Genomic DNA, 17,479 nt, shown 5'->3' with positions numbered 1-17,479 from the left:
AGGTGAAGCATGCGGTGGTGGCAGATTATTTTAGGTTAGAGAATGGGAGAGCTACTTGGGATGTGAGATTTCGTAGAAATTTTAATGATTGGGAGTTGTTGGAGTTTACCGAGTTAATGGGATTAATCTATAGCCAAGTGGTGGAGGGGGGAGGAAGGGATGAGATGGTGTGGAAGGGGGATTCTAGAGGGGTGTTTAAGGTGGGGCTGTTTAATAAAAGTCTTACGAGTTCGATGAGCAATGGGTTTCCTTGGAAGGCTGTTTGGAGGACTTCAGCTCCAATAAAGGTGGCATTTTTCACGTGGACAGCGGCACTTGGCAGCATTCTTACTTTGGATAATCTCAGAAAAAGACGCCAAATTACAGTTAATTGGTGTTGCATGTGTAAGAAGGCGGGTGAATCGGTCAATCATCTCTTGTTGCATTGTAGGGTGGCAGCGGATGTGTGGAGTCTGATGCTGAATGTTTTTGGGGTGGAATGGGTAGTGTCAAGTAATACGAGGGATATGTTAGAAGCTTGGAGAGGGAATAGAGTAGAAAGTCAGGTTAGGAAGGCGTGGAGGGTTGCACCTCTTTGTATTTGGTGGGGGTTGTGGCATGAGAGGAATAGGAGATCTTTCGAAGGACAGGAATCGTCAGTGTGGGTTATCAAGGCAAACATTTTGCATTCTCTTTATTCTTGGGTTAATGGGAAAAACTGCCCATCTGTAGATTGGTTTTTTGGATTTTGTTGACAACTTATCGTTGTATTGATGCGTTTGCGTTTTTGTTTTGTTTTGTAAGGGTTCGCTCCCCTCTGAGCATGTTTGTTTATACATCTTTACCTATCAAAAAAAAAAAAAAAACATGGGTAGAGGTGGTAAAGAAAGATATGATAGCATATGATTGACTGAGACTATGGACTTAAATAGAGCAGAATGGAAACATGGGATTCATGTAGCCGATCCCAACTAATTGGGAAAAGTCTTGGTTGTTTTTTTTGTTGTACCTTTATGATAACTATGAGGATAAATATCTAAGTTTATTCTTGATAAATTTTTCATGTCCTGCCTATACAAAAGATCGAAAAGGCCAAGGACATCCTCAAGTTCCCAATCCTGAAAAGAACGCCGAAAATGCACATCCCACGTAAGCCTTCCGCTATCAAGCCGATAACAGTCCGCTACCGTAGCATGTCTATCCGCAACAATCCTAAAAAGTCTCGGAAACAACCGAGACAACGAGCAATCCCCCACACCAATAATCCTTCAAGAACCAAACATCCCTGCCCTCCCCAACTTTGAACCTAATATGCTTAGAAAGCTTGTCCCCCCTTGCGAATAAATTTCCACACTCCCACGCCAGCAACAGATCTAACCGGCCTGGAAGACCATCTTGCATTGTCCTATCGCTTATGATTGCTAGAGTCTTATTTTTGGTCTTTTTGGCACCCACTGGATTATGTCACGGTCTTCAAGGGAGTTAATTGACATTTGGCGGGGCCAAAGGGTAGGGGCCCATGCTCTTGTCTATTGGAGGGTGACCCTGTTGTCAGGGGCTTATTTGTTATCACTTATATAATGTTGGGGCTTATGTGTAATTTCTAAAACTTCTTGTTATAAATAGAATGTGGTGGAAGGATGAAAGTATTCTTTTATTCTTTCTCTCTTTCCCCATCTCTTTCTCTTTTTCTCTCATCCGCTTTCTTCTCTTTTTCTTCTTCTTCTTTATCACTTACTTTTGATTTGATTATATCTTAAAGTCAACATGGTATTAGAGCATGGTTTGTAAAGCTCTAGGTTTGTAGTTGAAACCCTAGGGCAAGTTTGTGTAAACCCTAGTGGGTGTGAAGGGTTTTGAAAAGATTCTAAGATGGGATTTGTTTGCAAGGAAGGGTTTTTTTTTTTTTTTTTAAGCTATTGCAATCTCGATCGGTGTTTTTTTTGTGTTCGCGGGGTTCTACAACAACGGCTTTTTCTTCGTCGTTCGCAATTCTGGTATAGTCTACTTTGTTGCTTTCTAGGGTTTGTGTGGTGACTATGTAGTCACTTTTTTATGCATTTCAGAAGACAGTAATCTTTTTAGTTGAAGTTCCTGTGTTAGAAAGGTGGTTCTCTACGTGTTTTGTTGCTGTTTTTGTTTCTGAGGATTGTATACCCAGAAATTGTTTGATAATATGTTTGGCTCAAAGGTGACTTCAAAAGAATTTGGGTCTTCTCCTAGTCTGACTCCAGTATTGAGAGATAGTAGTGATCACCATCCAGGCCTTTGTATTACGACTGTTAGGCTGGATGAGACGAACTATATGGAGTGGGCTCAATCTGCTCGTATGCATATCACTGGTCGTAGGATGATCGACCATATCGAAGGGACTGTCACGTATCCCTTCAAGAGCGATCCTAAATTCAAAGAGTGGAGTGCAAATAATGAGCTAGTTATGACGTGGTTGTTGCAGTCCATGCAGCCACAAATCAGCAAAGGGTTTTTGTTTGTGAAAACAGCTAAAAAACTATGGACAGCTGTGGAAAAGACATATTCCTCAGTTGGTAATTTTGCAAAACTGTATGAACTCCAACAACAAATTTCAAGATTCAAGCAAGAAGACCAAACTCTTGCTACATATTACCACACTCTATGTGGTAAATGGGAAGAGTTAGATCACTACCAAGACTACATATATGTGTGTGCAGCTGATGTTAAAGTATTTCATGCTATGGTAGAAAGGAATTGAATCTATTAGTTCTTGGGTAGTCTGCATCCGAGATACGAGCATGCCAGGGTACAAGTGTTAGGCAGGTTGTACAGCTCTTGGGACGTGTACCCCTTTTGAACATTTTCTAATACATATTTACTTATCAAAAAAAAAAAAAAGTGTTACGCAGGTATCCAACCCCTACTTTTGTTAGAGATGTGCTTTCGTATATCCAGGCAGAGGAGAGTAGAATGAAGGCTATGTCTGCACTTGTATACACTAAGCCTGAGCCAGAATTACCATTGTCTGACAGGTCTGCTCTTGCCACACAATAATGGAACAAGCCCAATCCACCAAAAGGAGGGAAACAGGATGACAAAAGCAAGTTAAGGTGTGATCACTGTGGGCGTACGCGCCACACTAGGGAAACATGCCAGAATCTACACAGTCGCCCTACTTCCAGCTCTTGCTAATGTGAATGCTAGGCCAAGGCCTGGTCCATTTAGGAGGTTATCTACGGCACATACTGTAGAGCGTGAGATTGCTTCTATTGGTCATGCCTCCTCAGGGCCACCGAATTCTTTGTCCGGGGCTGAACTTGATTCTCTCCGAAATCTACTATCACAACATTCCTCCATTTCCACCTCTAACTTCGCTCAGACAGGTACCTATCATTCGGCACATCAAGTTTCCACATTATCTGGTGGAGCACCCTGGATCATTGATTCAAGAACCACTGATCACATAACTGGTACGTACAGTTTATGTTTTGGTAAGGATAAGGTTAGAGTGGCTGATGGCACCTTCACCTCCATTACGAGGAAAGGCACTATTTTTGCCTCTCCTAATCTTATCATGTCCCAAAGTTTACCAATAACCTCCTTTCTGTCAGTCACATTACAAAAGGCTTAAATTGTAGTGTAACTTTTTTTCCATCTCATTGTGTGTTTCAGGACTTGAACACGGGGAAGATGATTGGAAGTGGACGTGAGGACAATGGCTTGTATTTGCTGAACGCGAAGCCAACTTCTTATTATGCTGCAAATCAATCTAGTGTTAGGAATGGTAATGTCAATAAAGATCTGTTAATGCAATGGCATAATAAACTAGGTCATTTACCTCTTCCAGTTTTGAAGCATGTGCTTCCCCAGTTTGCTTCTGTTGAATCTTGAGTTAAATTGTGAAACATGTGTTCTTGCCAAACAATGACGTGTTTCTTATCCTACTAGTATTAATAAAAATACAGCTCCTTTGCAGCTTGTTCATTCTGATGTGTGGGGTCCTGAATCTACTACTTCGTTACTTGGTTTTCAATTTGTTGATGACTTTAGTTGATGTACTTGGCTTTATCTTATGAAAACCAAAGATGAAGTTCATTCCATTTTTAAAACCTTTCATAGGATGGTATGTACTCAGTTTGGTTGTCCCCTCAAAATCCTTCGATCTGATAATGGAGGAGAGTTTATGTATGGTGGTCTTGCCTCCTTTTTTGCTGATAACGGGATTATCCATCAAACCTCTTGTGTCGATACACCAGAACAGAACAGTGTAGCTGAAAGAAAACACCGTCGTATTACAAAGGTGACCCGTTCTCTTCTAATTGGAATGGAAGTGCCTAAAAGTTATTGGGCTGATGCAACTTTAACAGCTACATACCTTATCAATCGCATGCCTTCTAAGGTTCTTGGCTATCGATCCCCCTTCTCTGTCTTACACCATGACACTGCCTTGTTTACTATTCCTCCAAAAGTGTTTGGTTGTGTTTGTTATGTTCACATTCATCATCGCAAGGGCAAAATGGACCCTAAGGCAATCCGATGTGTCTTTCTTGGATACTCTGCCACTCAGAAAGGGTATTGGTGTTATAACCTTACCACTCGTCGTCGCTTTGTATCCATGGATGTTACATTCTTTGAGTCTATTCCCTTTTTTCCACTACTCGGAATTCTCTACAGGGGGAGACTACTATACAGGTAGAGAATTCGTTGTCCATTCAGAGGGAATACCCCCTTCCTTCGCATGTTCCCATTCAAGGGGAGCTTCTTACTGAGATGTCTATGTCTAGTCCTCCTAACACTAATGATTTGTAGCAGGGGAAGCATCCAATTGTCTACACTAGGAGGGCAAAACAAGTTATTGACTCACCCCAGGACCAAAAAGTCTCCCTCGATCCAAGTAGTTCCTTAATTGACATTGATACTCCTGATTCGTTTCCCAATAGCATTCCTGTTGATCTTGATGTCCCTATTGCCTATCGTAAGGGTGTTCGTAGTTGTACAAAGCATCCCATATCTCAGTTTGTATCGTATGATGCCTTATCTCCAACATATCGTGCTTTCACTTCGTGTATCTCCTCTATATGTGTTCCTTCTAGTGTTTCAGATGCTCTCAGTCAAACTCCATGGAAGAAAGCTATGCTTGAAGAAATGAAGGCCCTTGAGAAAAATGGTACTTGGGATATTGTTCCATTACCTGGGGGTAAGAAACTAATAGGCTACAAATGGGTCGACACAATAAAGTATCATGCAGACGGAACAATTGAGAGATATAAAGCTCGGTTAGTTGCAAAGGGCTTCACTCAGACCTATGGAGTTGATTATCTGGAAACATTTGCTCCAGTTGCCAAGATGAACTCTATACGTGTTCTTCTTTCTTTGGCAGCTAATTTGAATTGGCCCTTACATCAGCTAGATGTAAAGAATGCTTTCCTTCATGGTGACTTGGAGGAAGAGGTGTATATGACTATGCCACCAGGGTTTAAGCTTGTTAATGGTCCAAATTTAGTGTACAAGCTAAATAAAGCTTTGTATGGGTTAAAGCAATCGCCACGTGCTTGGTTTGAGAGGTTCAGCACTGCTGTGAAAAGAGTAGGGTACACACAGAGTCAGGCAGATCATACTCTTCATCAACAAGCACCAGGGCTACACCACTGCCCTTATTGTATATGTTGAAGATATTGTTATCATTGGAAATGATCCAAAAGAGATTCATCGAATGAAGTCATTCTTGGAGACAGAGTTCGAGGTTAAAGACCTCGGATCATTAAGATACTTTCTTGGCATTGAGGTGTGCAGATCGAAGAAAGGGGTGTTCATTTCTCAACGGAAGTATGTGTTAGATATGTTGGTTGAAACAGGCAAACTCGGAGCTAAACCAATTGATATTCCCATTGAGCAGAACCATAAGCTTAATGATGTAAATGATGTGGGAAGATTTCAATGATTGGTTGGGAGACTGATTTACTTATCTCTCACGCACCCGGATATTGTCTATGCTGTTAGTGTGATTAGTCAGCTTATGCATGCTCCACGTACACCTTACCTTGAGGCAGCTCACCATGTTCTTCGCTACCTCAAGGGTTCGCCTGGTAAGGGAATATTGTTTGGCAGTCATGGCCACTTGCGTGTTGAAGCCTATAGTGATACTGATTGGGTAGGGTCTGTGACAAATCGACGTTCTACTTCAGGATATTGCACATTTGTTGGAGGTAATCTTGTTTCATGGCGAAGCAAGAAACAATCTGTAGTAGCTAGATCTAGTGCAGAGGCTAAGTTCAGATCCATGGCACATGGAGTTTGTGAGTTGTTATGGCTACGTATGATGTTAGGTGAGTTGGGTTATCCTGTTCGCGAGTCAATGAAGTTGTATTGTGACAACAAGGCTACTATTAGCATTGCCCACAATCCAGTTCAACATGACAGGACAAAGCACATTGAAGTCGATCGACACTTCATCAAGGAAAAGCTTCATCATGGGTTGGTTTGTACTCCATACGTCAATACACATGATCAGGTTGCTGATGTTTTGAGGAAGGGTGTGAGCAAGACTTGCTTGCAAAATATGTTAGTCAAGCTAGGCATGATAGATATCTTTGCACCAACTTAAGGGGGAGTGCTGTCAGGGGCTTATTTGTTATTACTTATATAATGTTAGGGCTTATGTGTAATTTCTGAAACTTGTTGTTATAAATAGAATGTGGTGGAAGGATGAAAGTATACTTTTATTCTTTCTCTCTTTCCCCATCTCTTTCTCTTTTTCTCTCATCCGTTTTCTTCTCTTTTTCTTCTTCTTCTTTATCACTTACTTTTGATTTGTTTATATCTTAAAGTCAACAGACCCCCCTTTGCGTTTGGTAGAGCATCTGGAAAGAGCGAAATAAAAGATCTTTTGATGGAGAGGAAACCTCATTGGGGCGCTGAAATTTGCTATTATTAGTTCTCTTTTCAGTTAGGTGATGGGCAGAAATTGTATATCTTTAGATGAGATTGTGGACTTTTGGGGGGCTTTGGGTCCATAGGGTTTTTGTTTGGTTTCTTGTATATCTCTTGGGATGTGTTCCCCTTTTGTACGCTTTCTAATAGATTTTATTTATAAAAAAATAAATAAATTTTCCATGTCTTACTTTTATGATGATTATGAGGATTAATATCTTAGTAGTACATATAATTATGAAAATTTAAAAACTAATTGTTAGAATTTCCTAATAGTTCTTAAATTTGATTCTTGTAATAATGATTATTCATTTCTTTTTAATAACAGTGTTTGAATGTGACCGAGTACGGTTAATGGATTATTTCGTTGGAGAGCAGCTTTGGGGAGGATTTTGACCATTGAGAATTTGAGAAGGGGTAGTCAGATTTTTATCAATTGGTGTTCTACGTGCAAGAGGGATGAGGAGATGGTGGATCATCTCCTCCTTCATTTCCCTAGAGGAAAGGATGGGTGGGATATGTTAAGTGCCATCTTTGGGTCCAGTGAGTAATGCCAAAGTTCGCGAGGAGTTTGATTGATGCTTGGGATAGTTGCCAAGTGCATTCCCAAGTCAGAGATGCATGGACTGCCCCCCTTTTTGGTGGCCTTATTGAAAAAGAGGAATAGGAGATCCTTTGATGGGGTGAAGTCTCCTTGGGCAGTGCTTAGATTTTCTATTATTTGTTCTCTATTCTTTTGGATCTAGGGCTCTAATTGAAAATCTTTGGAGATTCTTTTGGATTTTGTGGATAGCTTAAGGCTATAGGTTTTTATGCATCTTGTTCTGGACCGCGCCCCCCTTTTGGGCACTCTTTAATGAATACTCAAAAAATAATAATAATAATTTAATGGATTGTTAGAGATTTAAATGTTCAAAATGGATTTTGGATGCGTGTTTAGAATTTATTTGCATTAATATGATATTCTTGATCCTCTCTAATTGACATGTTCAGTAACATACATAGTAAGATTGAATAACGGAATGATTAAAATGGAAGTGTTAATTTAATGACACTTGAGGTATATAAATATATTAAATTAATGGCTATTTTATTAAAAATAAGAATAACATGATAATCCATTTACATGTCTCGCTCTTTTATATATATTTAAGACTAATCCTTCTAACTATTGTTAGTTAGTGATAAAACTTTATAGTTTGAAAAAGAAAATAGGATTCATGTAGCCAACTCCAGATGGAGGGCAGGCCTTGGCGCAATGGTGAGGTCGCTCCATTGCCACGTGGAAGTCGCCGGTTCAAAACGAGAAACAGCCTCCCCGCATGTAGAGGTGAGGCTAGAAATTGACGCTCCCTATAGAGGCAGGAGCTTCGTGCACTGGGCTCTTTTTTTTTTTTTTTTTTAAATGTAGCCGACCCCAAGTAGTTGGGAAAAAAGGTTTTGTTGAGGGGTTTTACGGTATCTGCAAATGATGATATCCGGAATGGGCTCATGTCTTTTTTCAAGCAACTCTTTGAGGAGACTGCTTCTTGGAGGCCTTTGCTTAATAGGATTGAGTTTGCGGTTATCTCGGATGGTGATAGAGACTGGCTTGAGATGCAGTTTGGGGAGGAGGAGGTGTTGGCGGCTGTGAGGAGCTGTGATGGGGATAAAGCTCTTGGACCGGATGGTTCTACTTTAGCTTTCTTTCAGCATAATTGGGAGGTGGTGAAAGTTGAGGTGATGGGGGCAATTGGTTCCTTTTTCCTACATGGATTGTTTGAGAAGAGTCTCAATGTTTCCTTTATTACTCTTGTCCCAAAAAAGGGTGGAGCAATTGAGGCTCAGGATTTCAGACCCATTAGCCTTGTTGGGGTTGTGTATAAAGGTTATTGTGAAAGTGCTAGCCATTCGACTGAGGAGAGTGCTTGATGGGGTAATTTTAAATTCTCAGAATGCTTTTGTTGGAAGGGCGTCAAATTCTGGATTCAGTGTTGATTGCCAGTGAGTGTATTGAGGCTAGGGCAAAAAGTGGAATTCCGGGGGTCGTGTTCAAATTAGATATTGAAAAGGCTTATGATCATGTCTACTGGGATTTTTTTGATGTATATGATGAAGAGAATGGGCTTTGGTCAAAAGTGGAGGGCGTGGATTTTTTTCTACATTTCAACAACATGGTTCTCTGTTTTAGTGAATGGATCACCGGTTGGTTTCTCTGCTAGTTCTCGAGGCTTGAGGCAGGGGGACCCTCTCTCCCCATTCTTGTTTATTATTGTTATGGAGGCTTTTAGGTGTTTGATAGGCAGGGTGGGGAAGCTTGGGTTTATTCAGGGATTCTCAGTGGGTAGAGCCCCCAACCAGTTAGTCATTTCCCACCTGCTTTTTGCTGGATGATACCATTGTCTTTTGTGATGCTAATCTTAGTCAGCTGAGGTATTTAAGGTGCATGTTGGCATGTTTCCAAGTTATTTCTGGTTTGAAGATAAATATTGGAAAAAGTGAGATTGTCCTAATTAGGGTGGTGGAAGATATTCGTGTTCTGGCTGATACGCTGGGATGTGGTGTTGGCTCTTTTCTGATCTCCTACTTGGGACTCCCTTTGGGAGCCTCGTCGAAAAGGGGGGAGGGTTACTCTTATGAAAAGCACACTCTCAAACCTTCTGACCTATTTTTTGTCACTTTTTCCGATGTGCAAAGATAGTTATTAGAAGACTTAATGTTACTCAGAAGTTCTTGTGGGGCGGTTTAGGAGATGAGTTCAAGTATCACTTGGTTGACTGGAGTAAAGTGCATTCCCCTATTAAAATGGGTGGTTTAGGCATTCGAAGGCTGGACGTGTTTAACAAGGCGTTGTTGGGAAAGTGGTTATGGAGATTTGGGAGAGAGAGGACCAAGCTTTGGAGGCGTGTCATCGCTTGTCAATACGGGGAGGGTGTTGGCGGATGGTAGTCTAGGGAGGTTAGATTCCCAAAGGGTATGGGCTCTTGGAAACTTATCCGTAAAGGTTGGGATGAATTTTCTAAAAGGATTCGGTTCAAGGTTGTTCAAAGCGGAAGAAATGTCAGATTTTGGGAAGACATATGGTGTGGGGATTTGGCTTTGGCCCGTACGTTCCCTCAAATTTAGCAAATTGCTATGTGTAGAGATGCTTTAGTTGCTGATTATTATCGTCTTGATAATGGATTGGTGACTTGAGATTTACAGTTTCGTAGACAGTTCCGTGATTGGGAACTATTGGAGGTTACAGATCTTCTGGCTTTCATCTATAGCCAGATGGTGGTCGGGGTGGGCATGGATGAGATAGTGTGGGTGGGTTCCTCGAGAGGGGTGTTCGAGGTCAAGTCCTTCTATTTTAGTAAGGTGGAGCTTCTTGCCCTGTTTTTCCTTGGAAAGCTATTTGGAGGACAAAAGCACCACTGAAGGTAGCTTTTTTCTCGTGGACAACTGCTTTGGGAAGCATCCTCACTATTGATAATCTTAGAAGAAGAAGTCAAGTTGTCAACTAAAATAGGTAACCTTTCCACCTAATATAGCGGTTGGAGAGAGAGAGAGAGAGAGAGCAATACAAATTGGGGAATAAATGTCTAAGGGGGAGAGAAACTGAAGAAGGCAGGCTTGAAGGAGGCAGCCGAAGGAGAAGAATACTAAAAAAGAATTTATAAACAAAACCCAGGAAAGTTGATCTCACTTTATATCTTTATATCAATTTGTGAATTAGTACCTTAATAAGTTGATTTAATGATAGTTAAGATCATTTTGAATCAAGTATAACTAAAAATCATTTTGAAAACTATTAAATTAGTCATGAGATGCGTATAATCTGATGTACTTGGATGTGAATGGTCACAAAATATAACCCTATCTTGTTATAATTCATCTAATCTACATCTTCATCTAAACAAGAACATTAAAGGAAGAAGTAGGAAAATAGTTTTGGTATTGCAATTCCATGTATGTGTACCATGTTCTCGAACTTTATTCCTGAACACAAATGGCTATCACTAAATTCATTTTGTGTACCGTGTTTTAGAACTTTGTTCCTGAACACAAATAGCTAGGGTATTAACCTTTATTGTTAACTCTGACATCACAACAGCAATGTGCTACTTTATCTGCAAAACATAGATAATATGGAGATAAAGTATGATTGGTTGCCTAAGGTTTCAGTCAAATGCTAGTAGACTATGTGGAACAGACATATGGAGTATATAAGCATAAGACCCTTCTAAAATGAAGTCATACAAAATGTTGTTGTCAGCAGGAGCTTGTGCAACTTGGCCTCTGGTTTATCTGAACGTTAGAAATGAGTTTTCCTTTAAAGATGTGGAAGAGGAACACATGACACCGTCACCTGGGTTAAGAGTACACCGTAGTGAAGAAAACGTATGTAAGAAGTTGAATCAGTCTTCTAGAACCTTTTTTTTTTTTTTTTGATAAGTCTTCTAGAACCTTATTTGAGACGGGGCATTAATCAAGATCAGATATATTCAAAACCAAGCTAATCCTAGATTATTCAGAGGAACACCAAGGTGGTCAACCTCAGCAATATCTTTGCATAGAAACACAAGCTGAATGGAGATATGGAAACTTTAAGCATTGAAAATAAGCAAAAGGGTGGAAGAGAAAATAATTTGATACATCCTTTCATCTTTTTTCTTTTCTTTCTTATCTTCCCTCTTCTTTTTCTTTTGTTTCCCAACTTCTGCTCTTTTAGCAGATCATTAGGCCAGTGCAACGGCTAACCATCGCTTTTGCTTTTTCTTTTTCTTTTTCTTGTTCCACAATCTCTCCCTTGTTATAAAGATTCTACCTTTACCCTTCTCCGGGAGTGTAATGCCAGCAAAAATGAAGATACTCTACCAAAGAAAGGATCAATCTATTTATCATTTACTGGGCTTGGTAAATTTACTCCTAAACATTGCAAAAATTTCCTCTTTCTTTTGTTTCTCATTTCCTTCCACTTTTGACTCAATTTTTTATTTTTCTTATATTTGATACTAGAAATCACATATAAATATAATCTTCAAACTTTGATGCAGAAATAAGATCATCTCTTGAAAGCCATGAAATAATGACATACCCATTAGATTGAACAAACGAAATGGTGACAGTTCAAATTTTATCTTTGGAAGAGAAACAAAAGCCCATGAAACAGCTCCCACCCAAGGCTCTGATGGTATCAATCGCAATTTGACCCAAAGTTCCCCATCAATGTCAAAATCTCGGACACCAACTGGCACGACAACAGGGATAATGCCAAATTTCAATGATAGCATTAACAGCATACGAGCACCACCAGCATAACGGAGGCCTATTTGGTATCTGATAACATCAACAACAGAGAAAAAAAAAAATAAAAAAAAAAATAATGAAATACTCTTTGGTCAACAGATAATGAGTTCCAAAAGTAGCAATATATATATAATATAGACACACACAAACACAAATTCTAAGCACATCCCACTTTATACCAAGGAGGGGTGAATTTTGGCAATTAAATTTTATAAACTGGATTGATAAATACCCAAGGAAAACCAAGAGAAACAGAATCTCCAATTCGTTCTGCTTACCGCAACTCATTTTTATCTGATTTCAATTATTTTGTTCTCCTTCTAATCTCTCATGGCATGTTACCATCATTGCTCTGATCCTATTCCTATTCTTTATTACTCCTACCACTTAAGACTGGAGTATCTATTTTATTGTATGAAACTTACTACCACTTAAAATGTGAAACAACACAACACAACATGTACTGCTCTTTTCTCGTTTTTTGTCTAAGCGGTTCAAAAAGACAAATGCAGATCAAAATCAAATTAAATTGATACAATCTTGAAGATTATCAAGTCAAACCAAACAACAAAGTGCTACTTTGAAGGATGAGCATAAAACAAGAGCTGAAGCAAACAAGAATCTGATTAAAAAAAGAGCAGCAGAATTTCAAGGAATGACTTACTGCAAATCATTGACTCGGCGAGAAGTTCTGCGCTCAACGTTCCTAACTGACAATGGTTCATCACCCAACGAGAACTGCTTAATTTCAACTCTTTGTACATAGTCAGGTTTCTTAAGATTATCAATGACCGGCTGAAGCAACCCAATGATCCAATTCTCAATCCCAGGTTTGTAAACCTTCCACAACTTCCCCAAAACCATATTCACCCATTCAACTGATTCTTTCCTCTGCAAATCCTTCTCGAGGAATAAAGAAAAACTGGTGGGTACCTGTGGCCAAATACCAGGCCGATTCCCATTGCCCGGTTTGCTATTCCTCTTCCTGGAAGTCCATAGTTTATCGAAAACAACACCAACAAAGAAAAAGAAGACAAACAAGCCAACAATGTTCCGATTAATGGGAGGTGAGGGGATAGGGTGTATAACACCCAGCTGAGTCCTCAGCTTATCGACAATAGGGTCTTCACTGAAGTTAGTAAAATTTGAACCCATTTGAATGGAGTCTTGAGAAGCAACACCCACTTCTCCTTCATCTAGTTCATCCGATAAAATCTTCCGCTTCAGTACGAAGCTTTTTATGCCCTGTCTTGCAGCAGCCGAAGCCGGATTTTTGGTGAATTCTATGTTAAAACTATGTCTACTTCCGGAACTGGGACTGGAACTGGAATTGGAATTGGTTGGGATCATACATGCCCGAAGAATAATCCATTTTGGGCGAGAATTGTTGGACGAAAGAGTCATTCCCACAACCTTTTTTCTTCTTCTTCTGGAACAAGAGCCAATCAGTGCGAAACTCCATTTCCTTTCTTCTTCGGGGATACTAGTAATTTCATGGATTTTAGGTGAAGAAACTTGAAAGAAATCACAGGCCGTGCAGGTTGATTGTAAAACAACCATTTATTAAGAACCCTACTACACTACTACATAAACCGATCTTTGATATAGGGAAATTGAAAACAACCATTTATTGAAAAACAACAATGATTTAGGGAAATCGAAAGCAACAATTGGTAGAACATGGGCGTGAACATTCAGATTGGTAGACTTGAATAGACTTAACCTTGTTGTGTGTGTTGTGTTGTTAAGAACCCTACACTACACAATCGTTAGTTCAATCGAAATTGTGAATGAACAAAGATTGAAGAAGACAAGTTAAAGTTTAACTACCCAACTTCATTCAATAAAAATCAAAACCGTGATAGCTTTCGATGAAGATGAGTATTATGTGTGTATGTGTATATTATACACACGCAGACAAGAAATTGATGAGATAAAAATTCCCAGAAGATAATCAAAGCCGTGATACGAATTATTGTTGTTAGAGAGAAATGAGTGTTTAAATCAAGAAGAGGACTGAAGGATGATTGTTCGTGGTAACTAACATACATTACGCGTATTTTGATTTTAGAGACACGCAGAGCTACTTTCAAAGCCTCAAAAAAATTGGAAACAACGTGGATAATAGTACTACTACTACCTTCTTTTTATAACGACACGTGGATCGTATCAATTTGTTGACACGTCTAACACTATTTTCGTGTCCGCAACTTAGGCCTCATAGCACGGTTCTTGGGGAACTCTATTCTCAAAATAACCATTTTATTTTGTAAATCCTAGGCAACACGTAACACTGGACTAATTTAATCTAAATAATTGTTAAGATTTTTTTGTAATATATTATTACAATTTTACGGGAACATTTTTTTCATTGAATAGTCAGAATTAAATTCGCCCACTAAATGTTAATGGGCTGGAATTATCAAATAATTACTCAAATCAAACATAATTACAATACAAAGGAATTCAACTGAAATAAATTCAATGTTGGTCCAAAAAAAAATTCCATTGAAATGGATAGCGGTAAATAGATATAAAAAATAAATAAATAAAAATAAAAAAAGAACAAAACCCATAATTAGAACGTCGTTATTGAAAGCTTAAATATAACCATTCGTAAGTGCACGAATCTTTGCATATAGAACTTCTTGTAGGGGTGTCATACCCAAGAGACTTGTATTAATTAAGTTATTAACAGACTTCTTAAATTTTAAATTAATTTAAAATAGGACAAACAAATTATGATGGAATAATAATTTAATCTACTGAACAAAAAAATTAAATTAAGCATTTGAATTAAATGAGAAAAATATGAAAAAAGAGACTAGGGACATGATTTCACCACTAATATCACACTATCAGTTGGTTACATCAATTTATTAGAGAGATATGAAACATGCAAAAATTGATTAGGGCCAAGGATTTTCCTTTAAGTACTTAGGGCTGCCTTTGTCTAACAAGAACTTAAGAACAGGTGATTTCAGATCTTTGATGGATAAGATTAATGCTAAACTGGCTCACTGGAACACAATCAATCTGTCTATTGCAGGAAAAGTAGAAATGATTAGATCAGTTCTATATTCATATTTGTATCATTGGGTTTTTGGATTTAAGATCCCTTAGGAAATTAAAATTAGGCTTAAAAGAAGATTCAAACAGTTTTTGTGGAGTGGTAAACAGGATGTAAAGAAGATGTCTCATTTAAAATGGAGTCAGGGTTACTCTACCTGTTTCAGAGGGAGGTTTTAATATTAGAAGAATTCAAAAGATTGATGTAGCTGCAAAAATGACTCTCTGTTGGGATTTTGTGCAGAAGAAGGACAAATTGTTGATTAAATGGCTTCATGATGTGTATTTGCAAAGAGGTTCTTTTTGGCATGGGGTTCCAAAGTGCAGTGATTTAGTGATTTTGAAACAGTTGATAGGGGTAAGACAGATGGTATTGGATAATGCTGAGTTTAAGATTGGGGATGGACTGGTTTTTAAATTGTTAACAGATCCTTAGTGTGAGAATCAGTCACTAATCCAGAAATTTAGGGCTACTAGACAAGTTGACAAAAATCTTATGATAGCTGATATTATAGTTGATGGTAGATGGGATATACTTGCTTATTTGCCTGAGGAAATAAAAGATGTTCTTTAAAGGCTTAATATTAATTTTGGGACAAATCTTATTGTTTGGAAGCATTGTAAATTCTCTTTGAAAGCAGCTTGGAATGCATGCAGATATTCAGGTCAAGTACAGAAATGGAGTGGTTTAAATTGGAAAAATTGCAGACCTAGAATTGTTGTGGTTGTTTGTATTATTATACACAATAGAAATGTGTCTTTGGTGAATTTGCACAAGTGTGGGATTGTTTTGACATCTATTTGTCACAATTGTTGGAATAATATGGACACAAATGATCATTTATTTTACACATGTCCTTATGCTCAGGCAATTTGGCAGGAACTGTTCTGTCTGCTGCAAATGGATTTGCGAGTTTGTGATTCACTGATGCAAGTTGTGGACTGGTTTTGTTTACAAATTTCTAATAAATCTATTAAGAAAAAGGTTTTGAGTGCTATTTTTGCAATCACTATTTGAAAGATTTGGATTGTTAGGAATGTTGTTCTTCATGATGGATGCAAAGATCAAGCTTCTTATGTTGCCAAGACTATAGTTTGGGAAGTTTTGTCTTACCTCAAGCTTAGTCTAGAAGATTTTATACTTGTGTTTTAGTTGTATTATGCTAATGTATTCTGTTTTTTACTCTAGTATATACTAGAAATGGGCTTATTCTAGCTCTTGAATTGTAAAAGGAGGTATACCTTCTTATGCACTTGTACTGTTTATCTTTTGTATATAAAATCATCCCATTCAGGGAAAAAAAAAAAGAAAAAAAGAAATGAATGAAACATGCATAAAAAATTAATCATGGCTACAAACACATATTAATTCAGTTAGAAGATAATATAAAATTAAAGCTAAACATATATGAACTATCTTCGATTAGCATAAACCATCAACCTAACTACTCTACTCTAGGGTGTAATATGGTCTATCTTTTCTAAGTATAATCCATAAAACCCTAAAATTATATTCAATGAAAAACCACTGCATAACTATCTCATTCACAACTACAAGAAGTAGATGAGTTATGCTCAATCACAAGCATCAAATACCTAAGGCAATATAGAAAATACTTTGCAATTGGATTAAAACTTTAAAAACAACTTCTATTGAAAAGTCAAATAAGAATCATCTAGGTTACACAATCATGCATTAAAAATATTGTTCTCCAATAAACAAATACAATCAAACCAATAGTGCTAAGATAGGGCTACATCACAGCCCTAGCAAAGCTTTTAGCTGCTCATAACTGGAATGGACTTCTTCATGGTTGGGGAGAGCATCTTCGCCGCCATAGGTCGATCCCTTCTTTCTTATGCATTATTCTTCTCTGATTTCAGCCTCTTGCTGCTTTTTATATGATGATGATCCCCTAATAGTGTAGAGAACTCTTTTTAAATAAGAGAAGAATAACCCCAAAGTTCCCTTTTCCAAATAGGAGATATATGAAAATTCTGCTAAACTTGGACTCCAAAATTCGTTCTGACTTCCAACCCAATTTTGACATGGTAAACATCATTTTCACAAAATTTACGTGAAATACAAAATTGTAGATTTTCGAATTTAATTTCAACAAACGTGAAAATGAAGTCATTTTGATGCTTACATAAAGAGATACATACAAAATACTAAAATGGGTTCAAGTTCCTAATTTTGGAGAAAGTTTCCTAGTTGGAGAATGATTCTTTATTTTCTTCTTGTTTCCATTCTCAT

General features: G+C 38.1%; 1 protein-coding gene across 1 annotated transcript in view; it reads right to left on the bottom strand.

The window, feature by feature from the left end:
• The window catches only part of LOC132295577 (tricalbin-3-like), a 49,588-nt gene extending 35,332 nt beyond the window's left edge, over positions 1 to 14,256 (bottom strand). Inside the window, exons 1-2 of the mRNA XM_059793876.1 lie at positions 12,818 to 14,256; positions 11,942 to 12,183 (exon numbers count right to left, since the gene is read on the bottom strand). Of these exons, the coding sequence (XP_059649859.1) occupies positions 11,942 to 12,183; positions 12,818 to 13,713 (1,138 nt within the window). The 5' untranslated portion in view covers positions 13,714 to 14,256. The remainder of the gene's footprint in view (positions 1 to 11,941; positions 12,184 to 12,817) is intronic.
• Positions 14,257 to 17,479: the final 3,223 nt, after the last annotated feature.

This window comes from Cornus florida, unplaced genomic scaffold, assembly GCF_030987335.1.
Source record: "Cornus florida cultivar Cherokee Brave unplaced genomic scaffold, ASM3098733v1 CherokeeBrave_3.0.0_Hap2_Chr02, whole genome shotgun sequence".
In the NCBI taxonomy this organism is placed as follows: Eukaryota; Viridiplantae; Streptophyta; class Magnoliopsida; order Cornales; family Cornaceae; genus Cornus; species Cornus florida.
Note: the sequence above shows the minus strand (reverse complement) of the source record. Positions and strands in the feature narration are given on the sequence as shown.